Source organism: Fusarium fujikuroi, chromosome FFUJ_chr07, assembly GCF_900079805.1.
Source record: "Fusarium fujikuroi IMI 58289 draft genome, chromosome FFUJ_chr07".
NCBI classification, from domain to species: Eukaryota; Fungi; Ascomycota; class Sordariomycetes; order Hypocreales; family Nectriaceae; genus Fusarium; species Fusarium fujikuroi.
Window position 1 is genome coordinate 3,118,662 of NC_036628.1, and position 14,891 is coordinate 3,133,552.

The 14,891-nt window shown below is 44.9% G+C and overlaps 5 protein-coding genes; 2 read left to right on the forward strand and 3 right to left on the reverse strand.

Moving 5' to 3' along the window:
- Window positions 1–11: 11 nt before the first annotated feature.
- On the reverse strand, window positions 12–2,353 carry FFUJ_08120 (uncharacterized protein; the record flags this gene model as incomplete). XM_023581214.1 has 6 exons in its annotated part: window positions 12–590; window positions 649–717; window positions 796–1,978; window positions 2,033–2,151; window positions 2,207–2,234; window positions 2,292–2,353. 6 exons carry the CDS (start codon window positions 2,351–2,353, stop codon window positions 12–14), a joined length of 2,040 nt encoding a protein of 679 aa, XP_023433854.1.
- Window positions 2,354–3,554: 1,201 nt separating this feature from the next.
- On the reverse strand, window positions 3,555–5,521 carry FFUJ_08119 (uncharacterized protein; the record flags this gene model as incomplete). XM_023581215.1 has 3 exons in its annotated part: window positions 3,555–3,701; window positions 3,781–4,289; window positions 4,363–5,521. The coding sequence occupies 3 exons, from the start codon at window positions 5,519–5,521 to the stop codon at window positions 3,555–3,557; spliced, it is 1,815 nt and encodes a 604-aa protein (XP_023433855.1).
- Window positions 5,522–9,458: 3,937 nt separating this feature from the next.
- FFUJ_08118 (uncharacterized protein) lies at window positions 9,459–11,021 on the forward strand (the record flags this gene model as incomplete). XM_023581217.1 has 2 exons in its annotated part: window positions 9,459–10,131; window positions 10,189–11,021. 2 exons carry the CDS (start codon window positions 9,459–9,461, stop codon window positions 11,019–11,021), a joined length of 1,506 nt encoding a protein of 501 aa, XP_023433856.1.
- A 297-nt stretch (window positions 11,022–11,318) lies between these two features.
- On the reverse strand, window positions 11,319–13,025 carry FFUJ_08117 (related to HOL1 protein; the record flags this gene model as incomplete). XM_023581218.1 has 4 exons in its annotated part: window positions 11,319–11,500; window positions 11,558–12,209; window positions 12,261–12,666; window positions 12,727–13,025. The coding sequence occupies 4 exons, from the start codon at window positions 13,023–13,025 to the stop codon at window positions 11,319–11,321; spliced, it is 1,539 nt and encodes a 512-aa protein (XP_023433857.1).
- A 547-nt stretch (window positions 13,026–13,572) lies between these two features.
- Window positions 13,573–14,658, forward strand: FFUJ_08116 (ADH4-Alcohol dehydrogenase IV; the record flags this gene model as incomplete). The annotated part of the gene is made up of 1 exon (XM_023581219.1): window positions 13,573–14,658. One exon carries the CDS (start codon window positions 13,573–13,575, stop codon window positions 14,656–14,658), a length of 1,086 nt encoding a protein of 361 aa, XP_023433858.1.
- Window positions 14,659–14,891: the final 233 nt, after the last annotated feature.

The following is a 14,891-nucleotide window of genomic DNA, read 5'->3' on the forward strand; positions in this document are numbered from 1 at the left end:
CCATAGAAAGACTAACTAGCCTCTATCTCACTGAACATCTCAGCTAATACTGAGCTGACCTCAAGGCTAGATTCTGTCAACGGGTTTGGATTCAACGTGTCGAAGCTCTTGGAAAAATCAAATGTTTCTGTACTTGAGAGACACTCGACTTGATCAACCGGCATTCCAAAATTCATGTTGGACTCCGGAAAACACTCGAGTGGGAATAGGAGGTCGTAGTCTGGCCGTGACTCGTGGAAATTAAAGTCCAGCACGCATTGCAAAGCTTTGAACGCTCTGGCTGCCGACATGATCGTGGCAGACAGAGATTCCAGCATGCTGCCAGCTCGACGGAGCGCGAGCGGAAGTGCCTCAGCGTCAAGCGTGGAAACACCTTCACGGTGTCCGAGGGTTAGGTAGTATATGGACTCGACCAGTGAAGAAGTGAGTATATAGCCAGCATTCGGGTTTGCGCCCCAGTTGTCCAGGTAATGGCCGATTGCATCCAAGGACTCGATAGAAATTCTTAAGCAAGATGCTGCCCTTCGAGCATTTGTCTCCGGGGAACTCAGCGTCTTTTGGCGGATGCTCAGTCTGAGAGATTGATATCTCTAGAGTTGCTTGATTAGTGCTGCGTTGCTCGTACCGGAGTACCATTTCAAGACTTACCAGAAAAACAAGAAGACGTCGTCGATCCTCAGGCTCGGTGGGAGATTTGAAAATGGTGTCGTCCACTGACTATGAGTTCCATGATAACATGTCGGGGTATTGCTCCCTGAGAGCCAACAGCTTGGCATCGAATGCTTGGATTTCTACCCAATCACCCGCCATCGGTGCGTTGGGAGCTAGAAACCCATCCCATACCGATGCCCAGAGTCTAGCATGGCTGAACATGGTTTTCAGATACGTCTTGTCCTTCAAGTCGATGTGAGGGCTAGTTTCATGTTCAAAATCCACATGCCCAAGACTGTTCCCAACAAAGTATGGGATCCCGCATTTCTGAGTGATGCGCTTGTCGAGGAAGTCTAGAGTAACCCACAATGCCAGGGGGTCTACAAAGTCCTCTGAGGATGTAGGAAAGCCGTGGCTTTGGCCTAAGCCTAAACTGACAGCGGAATGAAGCCCGTTGAGGACGTGGTTCGAGGCAAGACGTAATCTCTCTGCTGCTAAGAGATACGCCGCGGAGACAATGTGATAGATGACACAGTTTATCTGCAGCTCACCGCCTTCTTCAAAGTGCTGCACGAGCTTCCGACTCTGCCAATACGCTTCTGAGCCAGGCCACGCTTTGTCAAGATACAGATCGGGACAGGCACTAACGTCCAGGTTCTGCCCAGCTGCGACGATGACGAGAACAATCGATATGACCAAGTGATGCGGCTCAGTCACGACAACAGACTGAGTCGTAGAATAGTAGCGCAGTGCCTCCAGGGTCCGTGAAATCGCTTCTACGAGCCTCGTCCCGTGGATGGAAGGGAAGAAGCAGTCTATACCAGCTAGGCCTATCTTTATTGCCCGTGTTAGGTCCTTAGGGCAAGGAAGCAGAACAGTACAGCTCTTTGACGGGGTTGTGTTGGAGGGAAATGGATCTGCACCGACACTGGAGCGTAGATCGCAGATTTGCGAAGCAACGGCGAATCGGTTTAGCCATTTGTTCCCAGGGACGAAAGTGTCGGTCTCAGCACAGGTGAGCTCGACGGGCTGACGGCCATCTTGACAGCAGCTTGGCGATTCTTGTTCAAGATCGTGTGATGTACTCTGTGGCTTAAATACTTCTATGGATTGGTTAAGCATGAGAGGATCATCTGGCGAGTTTGCCGAAATGTTGGTCTGGCTCGGGAGTGGCGGTGTGTTGTGCGAACTGAGAAAGTCGAAGCTGAGTGATTGCTGCTTCATCAAGGTATCCAGTCCTTGTTGCAATCGTTGAAGCTGCTCCTTGAGCAGTGCGGTCTCTTCTGACGCAGAGATGGAGAGACTTGAGGAGGGAACAGCGCGTCTTCTTGAAGAATGTCAGCTTCAGGTGCCCATTCAGACAAGAGTGGCGCTATCATACTTATTTGTGCTTGACGATGTTCTTTTTCGCTTCCTCTTTGTAGATCCATTTGATGCATCCTGATAGCTACATTCAGCACCTCTGCCGAGACAGTTGTGGCATGGTGACTGTCCAGAACACTGCAACGGTAGGATTAGTACTGAAGTAAGTATACTGGTTGGGTAGGAGACTAACTTTGACCTTGCGTCGCTGGCATTCCGTGCTATGTTGATCCTGGTCAGCTGAAGTTGATGTAAATGTAAGAGCAGAAACAACTTACCAAACATGCGACGTATACTCATCCCTCTTGCTAGATTTCTTTGCAGTAGAAGTAGAAGACATTTTTGGGTTCGCGCTCACCCCTCACAAATTAGACCGGGAAACGCGGGTTTCAAGGTCCAAGTTGGTTGATGAAGAGCGCAACTGGCGGAGCGAACCCCATTCACTAACTACCTTAGTTAGGTTGGTGGCCAATTCCGCACTGAAGTGCCGAGGCAGATCCGCTAACTGCTTTGGTGTGCCACTTCCCCGCAATATCAAAACCTGGGGATAACTACGGCCGCTGAATAAATAAAATCCCGATTACTCCTGTTGGCCAGCCGCTGTTAAGCGAAGTCTTTGAGTGGGGTCTAGGCAACAGTTAGTTAAGTAGAGCTATAGATATTGTTCTTGATTTATTTCCTACATATATATCTACTTTAGTGCCGTACTCTCTTACTGGAGTCCTGTTCAGGATAAAAGATATATTTTTGTTGTAATTATTCTTACCTAGGCGAGTGTCCTAAGCTGTAGTGAAAGACCGGGTGTCAGGACAGATGATAGTTGATGATTGGCGACAGATAATAGTTGACCAATTCAGTCACGTGCAAAAATGTGGCTAGCTAAGATACCGAAAGCAAGCTTTGGCTTTTGAACTCTGTATTGGATGTTTCTGACTTCTGTCATATTGCCTGCTTTCCTATATCGATCATTTTGGAAGAATTGAGCTGTGCCTTGGGTCCCTGAACCCCATGCAATTGCTTCGGAAAGGGGAATCTGGTGGGAGGGCTTGCCGGCGAGGTCCCTTACTACCGACTCAGTGCCATACCATATTGCCGACAGTCAGGGTCGTGATGCCTGCGTAGGAGTGATCCTCTTTACTCTTTCTATCAAAGCGTCAGCGATACTCGAGCTCCCGTATGGGTACTTCGTAGAGAATTGACTAGTTCTTGACTTGATCTGGCCATATCATAATGATTGAAGCAAATATTTACATACACAGAGCATACTAGAAGGCAAGAGTACAATGAAGTCTGAAGCTGACTATGCCATCCTAGGGAAACAATACTCTTTGCAAACCCTCAAGGACTTTTGCCTTTTTCTCTAGCAATACGCTTGATTTCCGCAGAAACTTAATTGTCTTATGTAACAGGAAGCGCAATACTTCTTTGTCTACATATTTGTGAAGAATTGGGTCCCTAGATGCAGCCAAGAGCTGCAGAAGGTTACACCAATGACTATAGCCTTATTAGTAATCAGTATATTCAATTGGGAAGAGATAGAATTACGCAGAGGCCAAGCAGGAAATATTAGTGGTAATGAACATCCTGTCTTCCAGGCCGTCGAAGGCTTGCAGGCTCTCGCTGAGTGAATGAATACCGTTTCTGGCTAACTGGATAATCTGAGGATCAATATTCGCAATTCTTTCGGCCTAATTTGGAGTTAATTATAGGTTCGGTGACCTTTTGTTCACAGTAAGGGTTTGCCTGAAGCAGAATGCGTCCTCATACCTGATTTCCTCCTAACCCTGAGGAGAAAAGAACTTGTCGAACAAATGGCCGATAGATGATAACTTGGGCACCCCAGTACTTTGCTCGTAGCCTTGCTGCCAGAATATCATTGCAAGTGTCGTCTCCATAAGCGAAGTGCGGCAAGGCCCAATGCAGTCCTGAAACAGCGTTCGCCATTTCAGTAATATCCTCAAGCTGTTCTTGTCTTGTATAGGCCGATAAATTGAGAGTGCGAAGCCTCTTATTGACATCGTTGAGATGTTGTCGCAGAGACAACTGAGCTAAGTAGCCATCACAGACGCGCTTACTGAAGCCATTCAGGAGACGCATGTTTGGGTGCGGCATACTATCTTCATACAACAGTAGCCCTGGGGAAGGCGACTCAGTTTTGAAGTCACTTTGTAACATAAGGCAAGTCCAGAACACGAGAGCTAGCTGGTTATGCTCTATATCCTGGATGAGTTCGTCGTTTTGCTTGAATTTCCTCATCGTTTCTAGAAACCTAGAGCCTTCTTAGCGATTTTCAACATTTCGTTAGAAGCCCTGCCACTTGCGGTTGGATGATGTCTTGAAGTAAGTCACTTGCTCTCTGTATAAAAGCCAAACTGTCCCTCGGCCTTTCCAACTGGCTACAGTAAAGGGCAGCAAAGATATTAGCATATACACTGTTTATGTCGGTCGAGTCGGGGTGGCGCCTCAATATGTTTGTGGCGTAGGTGAAGTATTCGAAACCAACTGTTTTCTCAGAGCGTTCTTCAAACCCCAAGCCACAACAGAAACCGCCAGTAGAAGACTGATGAGCTCTTTCGTTCTGTTCGCAGAAGCAGTCTGGATGATTTATAGGGCAACTCTTACTGTTGGATGGGGAAATGTCTCCATAATGAGAGACTAGGCTATCGTACGAAAGCGGTTCAGTAAAATTAAGTACGTCGGGGGCTTGATCGCGCCGCGCGCAGATTTTACCCAACGCCATGACCATGAGAACCAACGCGTGGCTGATAGACGTATCTGGTTCACAGCTTCGCGCTAATCCAGTTGGGAATAAGTTGGACTCTTGGTTCAGCTTATTACCTCCTTCTAACGTTGCCGTACCTGGTTCCACAGAATATGCTGGCAGGGATATGAATAAGCTCGGGGGTTGGTTGAGAGACTCTCTGATCCAGTGATGCAAAAGCGAAGGCTGAATTATAGGGTGCATACTGAGAACGTGTTTCTCAAAAGCTTTGACATAAGCGCATGCTTCTGACTCGCAACAATGAGAATCGATGCTATGGTCTGAAGCACAAATCCCATGCTGCACTTGATTTGGAGTTTCAGGCCTATTGAGCTTGTCAAGCCCAGTACCTTGTGCAGCAGTTGCTGCCGTCGATAAGAAACCACCAAAGCTAGACTCAACACGGTAACTCGGCTTCCGGTCATGGCACTTGATGCAAGCGCGAATGAGCTTCTCAATATGAGGCCATTCTGAGTGTGGATCACTCCAAGTCGGCTGATTGATAAGACTAGAGAATTCTTGGACAGACGCGTCGATATCTGTCCCAGCTTTCGCTTCGCCATTAGTTGTCACATAAATCTTGACAGACTCCGCTGGTGGATTTTCATAGGTAGGCTGAGGAAGATCAAGCTGAGAATAACCGCTTTTACTCGAAGAAGCGAATAGGGGAGCACAACTACACTCATTACCAACTGATAGTCCTGCGGTGGTTCCCAAAGTCGAAATTGTCTGAGGTTCAATCGACATTTGGGCTGCAAAAGCATCATCCAAGCATCTAGCGCTAGCTCGAGAAATACTCAAAGCCTCATCAGTACTGGTGCTACACTTAGCTACTTATCCAACAAGGTGGAAACTGCGATACTTGCCTCGCGAGAATCGGGCAGCGATATATGCATTGCAGATTCCTTTTTGTACAGAGCCTGCATGGTTTTTGTTCGTCGCACTTGCTTTTCCTTTTGCGGCAGAGCTCGCATGCCTAACTCATATTAGCTATTTACTAAGTTAAGAAAATAAGAACTAAATACGTTTGAAGTTCGCTTTTCTCTCTGTTTACGCACCAAGTTGCCCATTCCAAATTGATTCTTGGTGGCAATGATGAAAGACATCTGTAATTTAGTAGTAATTGAAAGACAAGTAATTGTATTGATTTATGCGACCGAATTTGTGTAAGGCTTTGTAAAATATGTATGTTCTTATTGAGTCTCTTATGGACTAACAGTTTTTACTTATTATAAAGTAGAGCTTATGGTAAAAAAGATATAACGTGGCTAATATGAAAGCGCTCCAGATAAGCTACAGCTTGAAAAGCTTAAGCTACAGTTTAAAGAGGTTGACTTTTACTTATTACATTCCTTAATATAATTAATAAGTAAGTAATTAAAATAGATAAATAGATAGGGGTTTATATTGTATTATTAAAGATAAACTATTATTTAAGATCTAGCTGCTTTAAATAAAAGACTAAAAAATTTTAAAAAAACATTTTTTTAATATAATATACTTTATTATAAAAGTATAAATATATTTTAAGTATTTAAAAGGCTTTATTACTAAGAAAGTACTATATATATAATATAAGTTATAATTTAAATAAAAAATAATATTTACAGTTAATATAGTTAATAAGTTATTAAACTAAAAAAGTAAGTTAATTATTTTATTAAATAATTAAAAATACTATTTAATATAATAAGAAAATAATAAAAGTAAATATATTTTAAAAAACTTTTAAAACAGTTATTTAATAAATAAAAAGCTATTTATTAAATATATATTAATATATAAATATAAAATAATAACTATAATTATATAGGACTTTAATAAAAGTTTAAGAAAATTAATATAGCTTATTTTAAGACTTATATATAAGTTATTAATATTATAGCTATTTTAGGCTAAATTTAACTTTTTTATAGGTCTTTAAAAGCTAGCTTTATACCTATAACTAAAACTAGTTAACTTATTTATTTAATTAAATTACTTATTAACTATATTTATATTTATCCTAATACTTTATTAATCTTATAATAATATATTTAAAGGTTTATAGTTCTTATATTACTATTCTCTTTACTTTAAAATCTCCCTTTAGTAGAAATAGAGATAATTTAGGATAGTCTTTCTAATATCAGTGGCAAGATGGTGTCTTGTCTCAGACATATTCATGCCATTTTGGCTGTCGCAGGTCTCGGTCCCAGCCGCAATTAAGCTCTCGACCGATTATTCAGATTCGAATCTGGGTCTAGATCTAGCCCAGATCGTTATCTAAGACAGCTGTCTGAGGACATCTCAGCTGCAACTGCCCCCTGACATTTCACAACACTGTATTCTTTGACGAGGAATGCGGACCACTGTCAGATCATCTGGTATATCTTTCTTAGCCATAATTCCTTTAAAAATCCTAATATTGCAGGGCCACACGATTTGTATCCATATTTGGATTTCCAATTTAACCACGCAATACGTACGAGCTAGTTCATATATACGAATGGGTTTTTCCTGCACAGATATATATCAGAGCATACAAGACGATGTCATCATGTGTGAGGTGCATCCTTCAAATCGTCGCTGAATCTCTGGTAGATCAACATTCGGCCTTGTTGGTTGAAATTGGCGCAGAGACAAAATATTGGCGAATCACTCAAGTCGATGCTGAATGCCGATGGTCCAGAATCTCCGTGTTTCCACGGAACCGCTGTCAGCCAGTAGAAGACTGACATGTAGTCTGATATGAAGAGTGACAGGTATTAGTAAGCCAGCGATCTGAAACCATGTTATGTCCGTATCGCATCGTAATCGTATCAACCTTTCTTAAAAACGTATGACTCGAATTACTCGCATAATGGCGCATTGTAGCTTCGCTATAGATAAGACACAGTAATATATTCCTCTAAATATATTATCTTAAACTATTTATTATATTCAGTATTGTATAATTACTATCTATACAGAAGTAAATGTAATATTTTACATACCGCATTAATATGGACTAATAAGCAATGACTGAACTCGGCGGGGTCAGGAGACAATGCCGGTTCCGCGAGTCAGATATAAGGCCATAGAGTATTATTGGCTGGCGTTATCCGAAACAGCAAGGGGCTTGGCGTAAGCTACACATCATTGACAGTGTCAGTTCATGAAATGGTTTCCTCTCATGGTGCGTGATAATATCTGAGACAAGCAGGGTCAGGTACTGATGCAAGTCAACCCTTCGAGTGGTAGGTAACACAAACCTCTGAGTCACCCAACCCCCCACTCGTCATTTGAACTGTTCTCTCAAAGGCTGACTTGTAGAGGCTTCTACGCCAAAAAACGCATGTCATCAATATTAGAGGTCTAGAATGCACTATTGCCGAAGCTGCAAAGAACTTTAGGCTTAATGTGACTTTTGGAAATGCGGTGTGGGCAGCCTCACCCCGCGTATGAATGCCAGGTGCTGGCAGTCCTCAATCATTTCCCGAATCAAGGTCTAGTGACTCAATAGGAGATATTAGTGATCAGGGAGTGATGAGAAACATTCCATTCCTACAAATTCGACCTATCCTGCATTAGCATCGATCTCTTTGCCGCTGGACCTACTACCTGTCTGGCACAGGCTTTTGAGACCTGCAACAGTGAATAAAGAGCAAGCTGGAGTTAAGCGCAAAATGAATGAGCTGTCCATTGGTTTAGCCCTGCGGTCTGTCGTGGCGGTAATGATCAAAGCGAAAGGTTGTAGTCAGTCAAGATACGTGCCGCATACTTGGACCATGCAGAGGTAGGCCTGGATTGAAATAACTTATTTTGAACTTGATATACTTTCTCAAGCCATTCAAATTATTCAAAGTGAAGAAGGAATGTATAACGATGCTGCAAATGATCAATTAAGAAAAGAGATAGCAGAAGGTCCTACGGGCGCCGAGGCAGAAACGAATAAGAACATCTGTTATTGTGACTATTCTTGAAGATCAAGCAACCTTCCCAACCAGTCTCTTTCGTCTACTTGTTTTAACGATCGCCCCATCATTCGCTATTGATGCAAATATGAAGAAAGCCATTCGTTCTTCGGGCTTTTAAGCCCTTCCCCTCTTTGGCAGGCTCGCGTTATCATGCGACACAGACGTAAACTGCTCCTTATTGACTCATGAGTCTAATAGTATCGGGGTCTGTGTTCTCAACCCCCGGGGAGTTAATTGTGTAAACGGCGCCGACTGTACAAGCCAATTGTTGCCGAGCTGCTATGAAACCACTGCCTCTGTATTGAGGTTGTTCTTGGGGCTACCTGCAAAGTTGACGCAGACTACACCAACCTTCTGCTCCCCAACTTTAGAAACATACCGTTATGCCAAGACAGATAAATTCTGTCATCACTATTCCTTTATGAGTTTGGCCTGGCTTCTGGTCAATTGCCAAGTGGGGTCGTAGGAACAGTGAAATATCCAACTTGATTTAAAGAATGCAGAATGAGGGTTGGTATACTCTTAAGGAGGGCTTGAGAGAATATTGGATTATTTATCTCCTAAGCATTATATGATCTATGTTAGTTGACCAAGACTCTAAGCCTAAAACCCCACACATATGCATTAATGCCTAATTGATACCTACTGTAGGATATTTAGTCCTTGTCATCTCTCCATTCACTAATTTGTCATTACTCAAACCTATAATCTTACCTCCCTGTTCGATATATCTGCGTGTTCTGACTATGTCTCGTCTTTCATCATCTACTCGGTCATCCCAGGCCTCTAGTTATTTTCGACGCTCAACATCAGATGAGGATGGCTCATGGCTCTCCGCCCCTGGTCCGTATCGCGACTTGATTGGCTCGCTTTGTGCAAGTCGCCCTGACTTGCGGAGTCGCGATAAAACAAACGAAAGTGACTGGCCACCAACGTGCTATAGTCCACGCGTTGTGGCCCTGGAGATGCAAGCCAATAGCGTCCACGAATGTTTGAAGACCTCGGATCCAATTGAACTCGACCACCACATCGAGTCGTACAAAGCCAAGGAGAGCGCAAAGAAGCGAAAAATATATATCTTGGAAGGCCTCAATCCTGAGTTTATCTCCGTCCTTGGCAAACACCTCATGATCCATCCAACTCTTTTCACCGATCACCTTTGGTGGGACGTCTATTCCTGCACGGGGCATACCATGAATAACACAGCACTGGCCAGTAGTGAGCAGGACTATATTTGCTTCGAGTATCCTGAAGAATTCTTGATAAATGTGGAGTCCCGGACCCGTGATCTGTCTTATTGTTTAAAGACTGGTAGATTTACTACTAAGGCTAACCTGGGAGCCAATCTTGCAACGCTTACCGTCGATCGCAAGTGCAGCTTCTGGTCATCGAATTTGTCTGCAGATGGGAGCTGGAACGGTTAGTAACCCACTTCTTTGCATGGGATGAGCCTTTGTTGACACGACCATCTCCCAGCCGTCATACTGTGCGATCCCCCGCCTTTGGTAGTTGACCGAAATAAGAACCAAATGTTCGGCGATCTCCAGCCTTGGGCCAATGGATATAATGACTTCTTACCTTTCGAGGATCAGATCAAATGCCTTACAGGTCCGCCTAGGACTTCAATGTTTGATGATCTTCACTATTACTTAGAAGACCATTATAGGTACCTCAACTTGGAAGAACCCAGTGCCCCGGCGTTCTTTATCGAAAAGATAGTCTTGGAACACTTCCGTCGGCGACACGATGTACTGAAGATTGAAGTTTTAAGAATGCAGATTCAATTGATAGGCAGCGACCCAGAAAGTCTGACTGCTGCAGATATCGAGTCTCAACGACGAGATGGCCATTATGACGAGGAGAGCTTGCAAGAGAATTGCGATAAGCTCTGTCGCATTATAGACCGCCTAAGCCCGTTAAAAACTAAGACCGTGAGTGAAAATGGAAACTGGAAAGACACAAGGCCCAGGTTTGAAACCCTTTATCGCCAATTTGAAGTTTTACTGCAGCAATGCAGGGCTACAAACTCCGCAATCATAGGCTTGGTCAGTCTTATACATGCAACAACTTCGACCAAGGAAGCAATTGCGTCAAACAAGGAGGCAAAAAGGGCAAGGGTGCTGGTGCTGGTGGGGCTCGTCTTCGTGCCACTCTCTCTCGCATCCTCGCTTTTCAGTATGGCAGAACCCTATAGTCCAGGACACCCTCACTTCTGGGTCTACTTCGTTGTATCGGTGCCTTTGGCTATAGCCACTGTTGCAACATATTTCATCTACGATTCGAGAATGATTGAGCACCTGCGAAAATAAACAAAGCAGGGTGTCGGGACATTACGCCAGCAGCAAATGTCAATAAGACTTGCTGACACAGAGTTTAGGCCCTGGGATACTCAATGAGGTCTGGCCGATGCATTGGAATGTGGTTGAGGAAACACTAAAGGATTGGCTCCGATAAAGGGTTGCTATTTGAGCCTATGTATGGTGTATATACTACTAAAAGCTGCTGTTCAAGTCCAGTTCCCAATAATATAGGTATTTTCTATTATTTGAGGGTTCTTAAATATAGAGATTGATCATCCCCGTATAATCTTATCAAAAGCAACTTATCTATGCAGTAGGGAAACATAATTTTCCACTCTTCGCTCTCATTCTTTTCCCAAACACCTGCAACACAAGAACGATAAGAAATGCAAAAGCACAGATACCTGCCTGAGTACCGAAGCTGACTTTTGCGCCGACCGAGTTGGCCCATTTGACTTGAAAATAGCTGATGATAAAACCCCCAGTAGCTGTTTGGTGTCAGCAATTGTCTGAAAGTCTCGTGTGAGTAGTGCATCTCAACTTACTTCGCGCGAAATTGATCCATGCAGATACCTCCCCGGATGCTTCTGGATAGCTGTCGAGGTTATATGCATTCAGAGCAACTGTAGTTACCATGATACCAAAGACATACAGGCCCCAGAACAAGGCCGTAATCATGTAGTGATACCCCTCCTGAAGAGCGAAGCCCAGCCCGACCAAACCGGCGAGCATGAACGGGGTGCTGAACCAAATTGCACGTAGTCTGATTTCGGGCTCAAAGTGACCGTTGTGCGTTTTGATGAACTGTGTGGCAATTCCATCGTGGAGCCAGTGGCCGACTACCTCTCCCAAAATCGCGGCAACAACGGGTGTGAAATAGAAGAAACCGATCTGCTTGGGCCCAAAGTTGTATAGCGGTGTAAGGAAGATTGATAAGGTTGTGTTGATACCAACGACCCATGCAAAGGTCAGTAGGTAGTAAAGGCAAGACAAGAAGACGGTTGGCTTGAGGATGACGCGAATTGGGCGCATACAGGCTTGGCCGAAGCTGTTACGAAGGTGGCGAGATCGGTACTGGGCATAACCTAACAGATTGCCGATGCGTGATCCTCGAGGTGGTTGATTGGCAGCAGTGATGCGACGGTCATAGTAGGTCTCTTCGACAAACAGGATTGTGAGGATGAGCGCAAGCGAAGTCTATGCCATGGTCAGTTTGGAACCCAGAGTCATTAGGCCAGTCGGTCGAACCTCAGTAAAGTATACCCAGAAAGCAATGGGCCACGGCTCTGTCGTAATGATAAAGGCAGTCAACAAAGGACCCATATACGGAGAGAGGATAATGAAGGCAGCCCAGATATTAATCTTGCGAGCACGCTCATGGAAGAAGAACATGTCAAAGATGAACATCAATCCTCCACCCTGCGAGACAGTACTGAAGAAGCCATTGAGGATACGCGCTGCCATGAAAGACTCAAAGGTCGTAGCAGCAGCACACCATGCTGCTGTAGCTGCGGCTATAACAAGGAAGTAGAATAGGACGGGGAGACGGCCTGCCCATGCGGAGAGGGCTACAACAAAGATACCGCCTGCGCCGAGCATGAAAACGTTACCAACTTGTGAGTGGTTGACTGTATCTTGGCTCATGTTCCATTGTCTAAAGCCATCGCATTAGCGGCATGATCTCTCTTGTGAACATGAACAAGTCTTTACTTACGCTGCCTGTGGAATAAGAGTAACTGCGCCAACAGCGCTGCCATAATCCGGAAGAAAGGCTGCGAAACTGATGATGAAGAGGATAACATGTTTCTTGACAGGGCTCCAGTTGAGAGGATCACGTGTATCGTCAGAGGGCTGTGGAATCAGAACGGTATGGCCATCCTTGGCGAGCTTGAGGTTGCCATGGTGGGCAGTGTCAACTTGGGCTATGTAGCCTTCTGAATCTTTGAGGTCTGAAGACAATGCAGTGTCGCCGACTTTTTCATCCATTGATTGCTTGGGTTTGAGATCGTCCATGCTGGTATTAGCTCATACAAGTGTACGTGACTTGTAGGGTAGGCAGTTATTAAGACTGAATGAAATAAAGCGATGCTCATGTATGGCCTGCCCAGGAATGAGGATCTACCTCAAAGAGATCTACAACAGAGGGGAAGTCCATGCTTTATGTTTAGATTCTCCCGCCTGCCTCTAGGATCTCCGGTAGTATTGTTGCCGGGTCTATCCCCGGATGCGGGGGGACACCGGCAGGATGGGACGTAGGATCCGGTCTACAGTAGCCGTCGATCACCCTGTAACGCGGGGCCCCGCGATGGTAAGTACGACTCTAGCCTCCGGAAGAACACACGTTTATCTCGGAAAACCTCAAGCTCAAATCTAAATCTTCCGCCTTCCGGTCTTAATACATCACATTTTCCGAATCTTCCGGACTTCCGACCCGACATGTAATAAAACAATCGAATGAGGTAATTTAACATCTATTTTGGTGTAGCAATTTGTTAAAGGAACAACCTTTTAGGACTTTGTTGGAGTAATAACTACATGCAGCGATTTCTGCAAGCCCAAAATGAAGGACTTTGAGTACGACGTCCAGACGAACCGAGTCATCTTCGGCTCTGGCAGTATCACAAAACTCCCTGCCGAAATAAAGCGCCTCGAGGTCTCTCGACCACTCCTCCTTTGCACGCCTGGGAAGCGTCATCTCGCCGATCCATTGTCCGACATCATCAAAGATGCTTCTCTAGATGTCGCTGGTATTTTTGCCAACGCCACAGCGCACACTCCGACATCTGTAACCGAACAAGGAACTGCCTTTCTTGGCTCTGTGTCAGCAGACTGCGTTGTTTCTATAGGTGGCGGATCAGTAGTTGGACTCGGGAAGGCCATCTCCATCCGTTCAGGCGTACCTCACATCAGCATTCCAACGACCTATTCAGGCTCGGAAATGACTCCCATCCTCGGAGAAACGCAAGACGGCATCAAAACTACTCGGTCCAACCCCAAGATCCTGCCTGTTGTTGTTATCTACGATGTGGACCTCACTTTGACCCTACCGCCTGTCATTTGCAGTACATCCGGAGTCAACGCAATCGCCCATGCAGTCGAGGCACTCTACGCACAAAATGCCAACCCCATCACTTCGATACTCGCCCTTGAGGGAATCAAGTCATTAGCGGAGGCGTTGCCTCAAATTGTGGAAAGCCCCGACTCTAAGGCTCCTCGAGATCAGGCTCTATATGGCGCATGGCTTTGCGGCACAGTCCTAGGCAACTCATCAATGGGACTTCATCACAAAATCTGCCATGTGCTCGGTGGATCGTTCGGACTACCTCATGCTGAAACGCACACTGTCATGCTTCCCCATTCCCTGTCTTATAATGCACCCTGTATCCCTGACCAGATGGCCAAACTAGCTGCTGTTCTCCCCGGAAGCAATGGGGATGCGTTGAAAGGATTGGAGGTACTGTTCAGCAAGCTGCCAGTACCACGCGGATTGGATGAGTTGGGAATGGAAGAAAGTGATATTGAAAGGGCAACTCAGATTGCCACAAGTAGACAATACCCGAACCCACGCCCTTTGGAGTTCAAATGGATTTCTGAACTACTGCGGCGGGCTTGGGCTGGGGAGTCTGCAGAAGCAACCTTACAGTAGGAAGTTTTGTACAAAGTCAATTTAATTTATCATAGCAAGCGCTGCTCTCCCCTGCCTGGCATGTCCCACTCAAGATGATATCAAGTATTGCCGGAGGAATTAACAATTAGCCGTACGTGAAAATAATAGAACATCAAGCGTCAACCATCTAGGCTTCTGTTTTGCTGTAAGGTTTTTTACTGAATTATTTATAAGTTGCAAATAAACTATGGAATTATATACATCTCCCATCA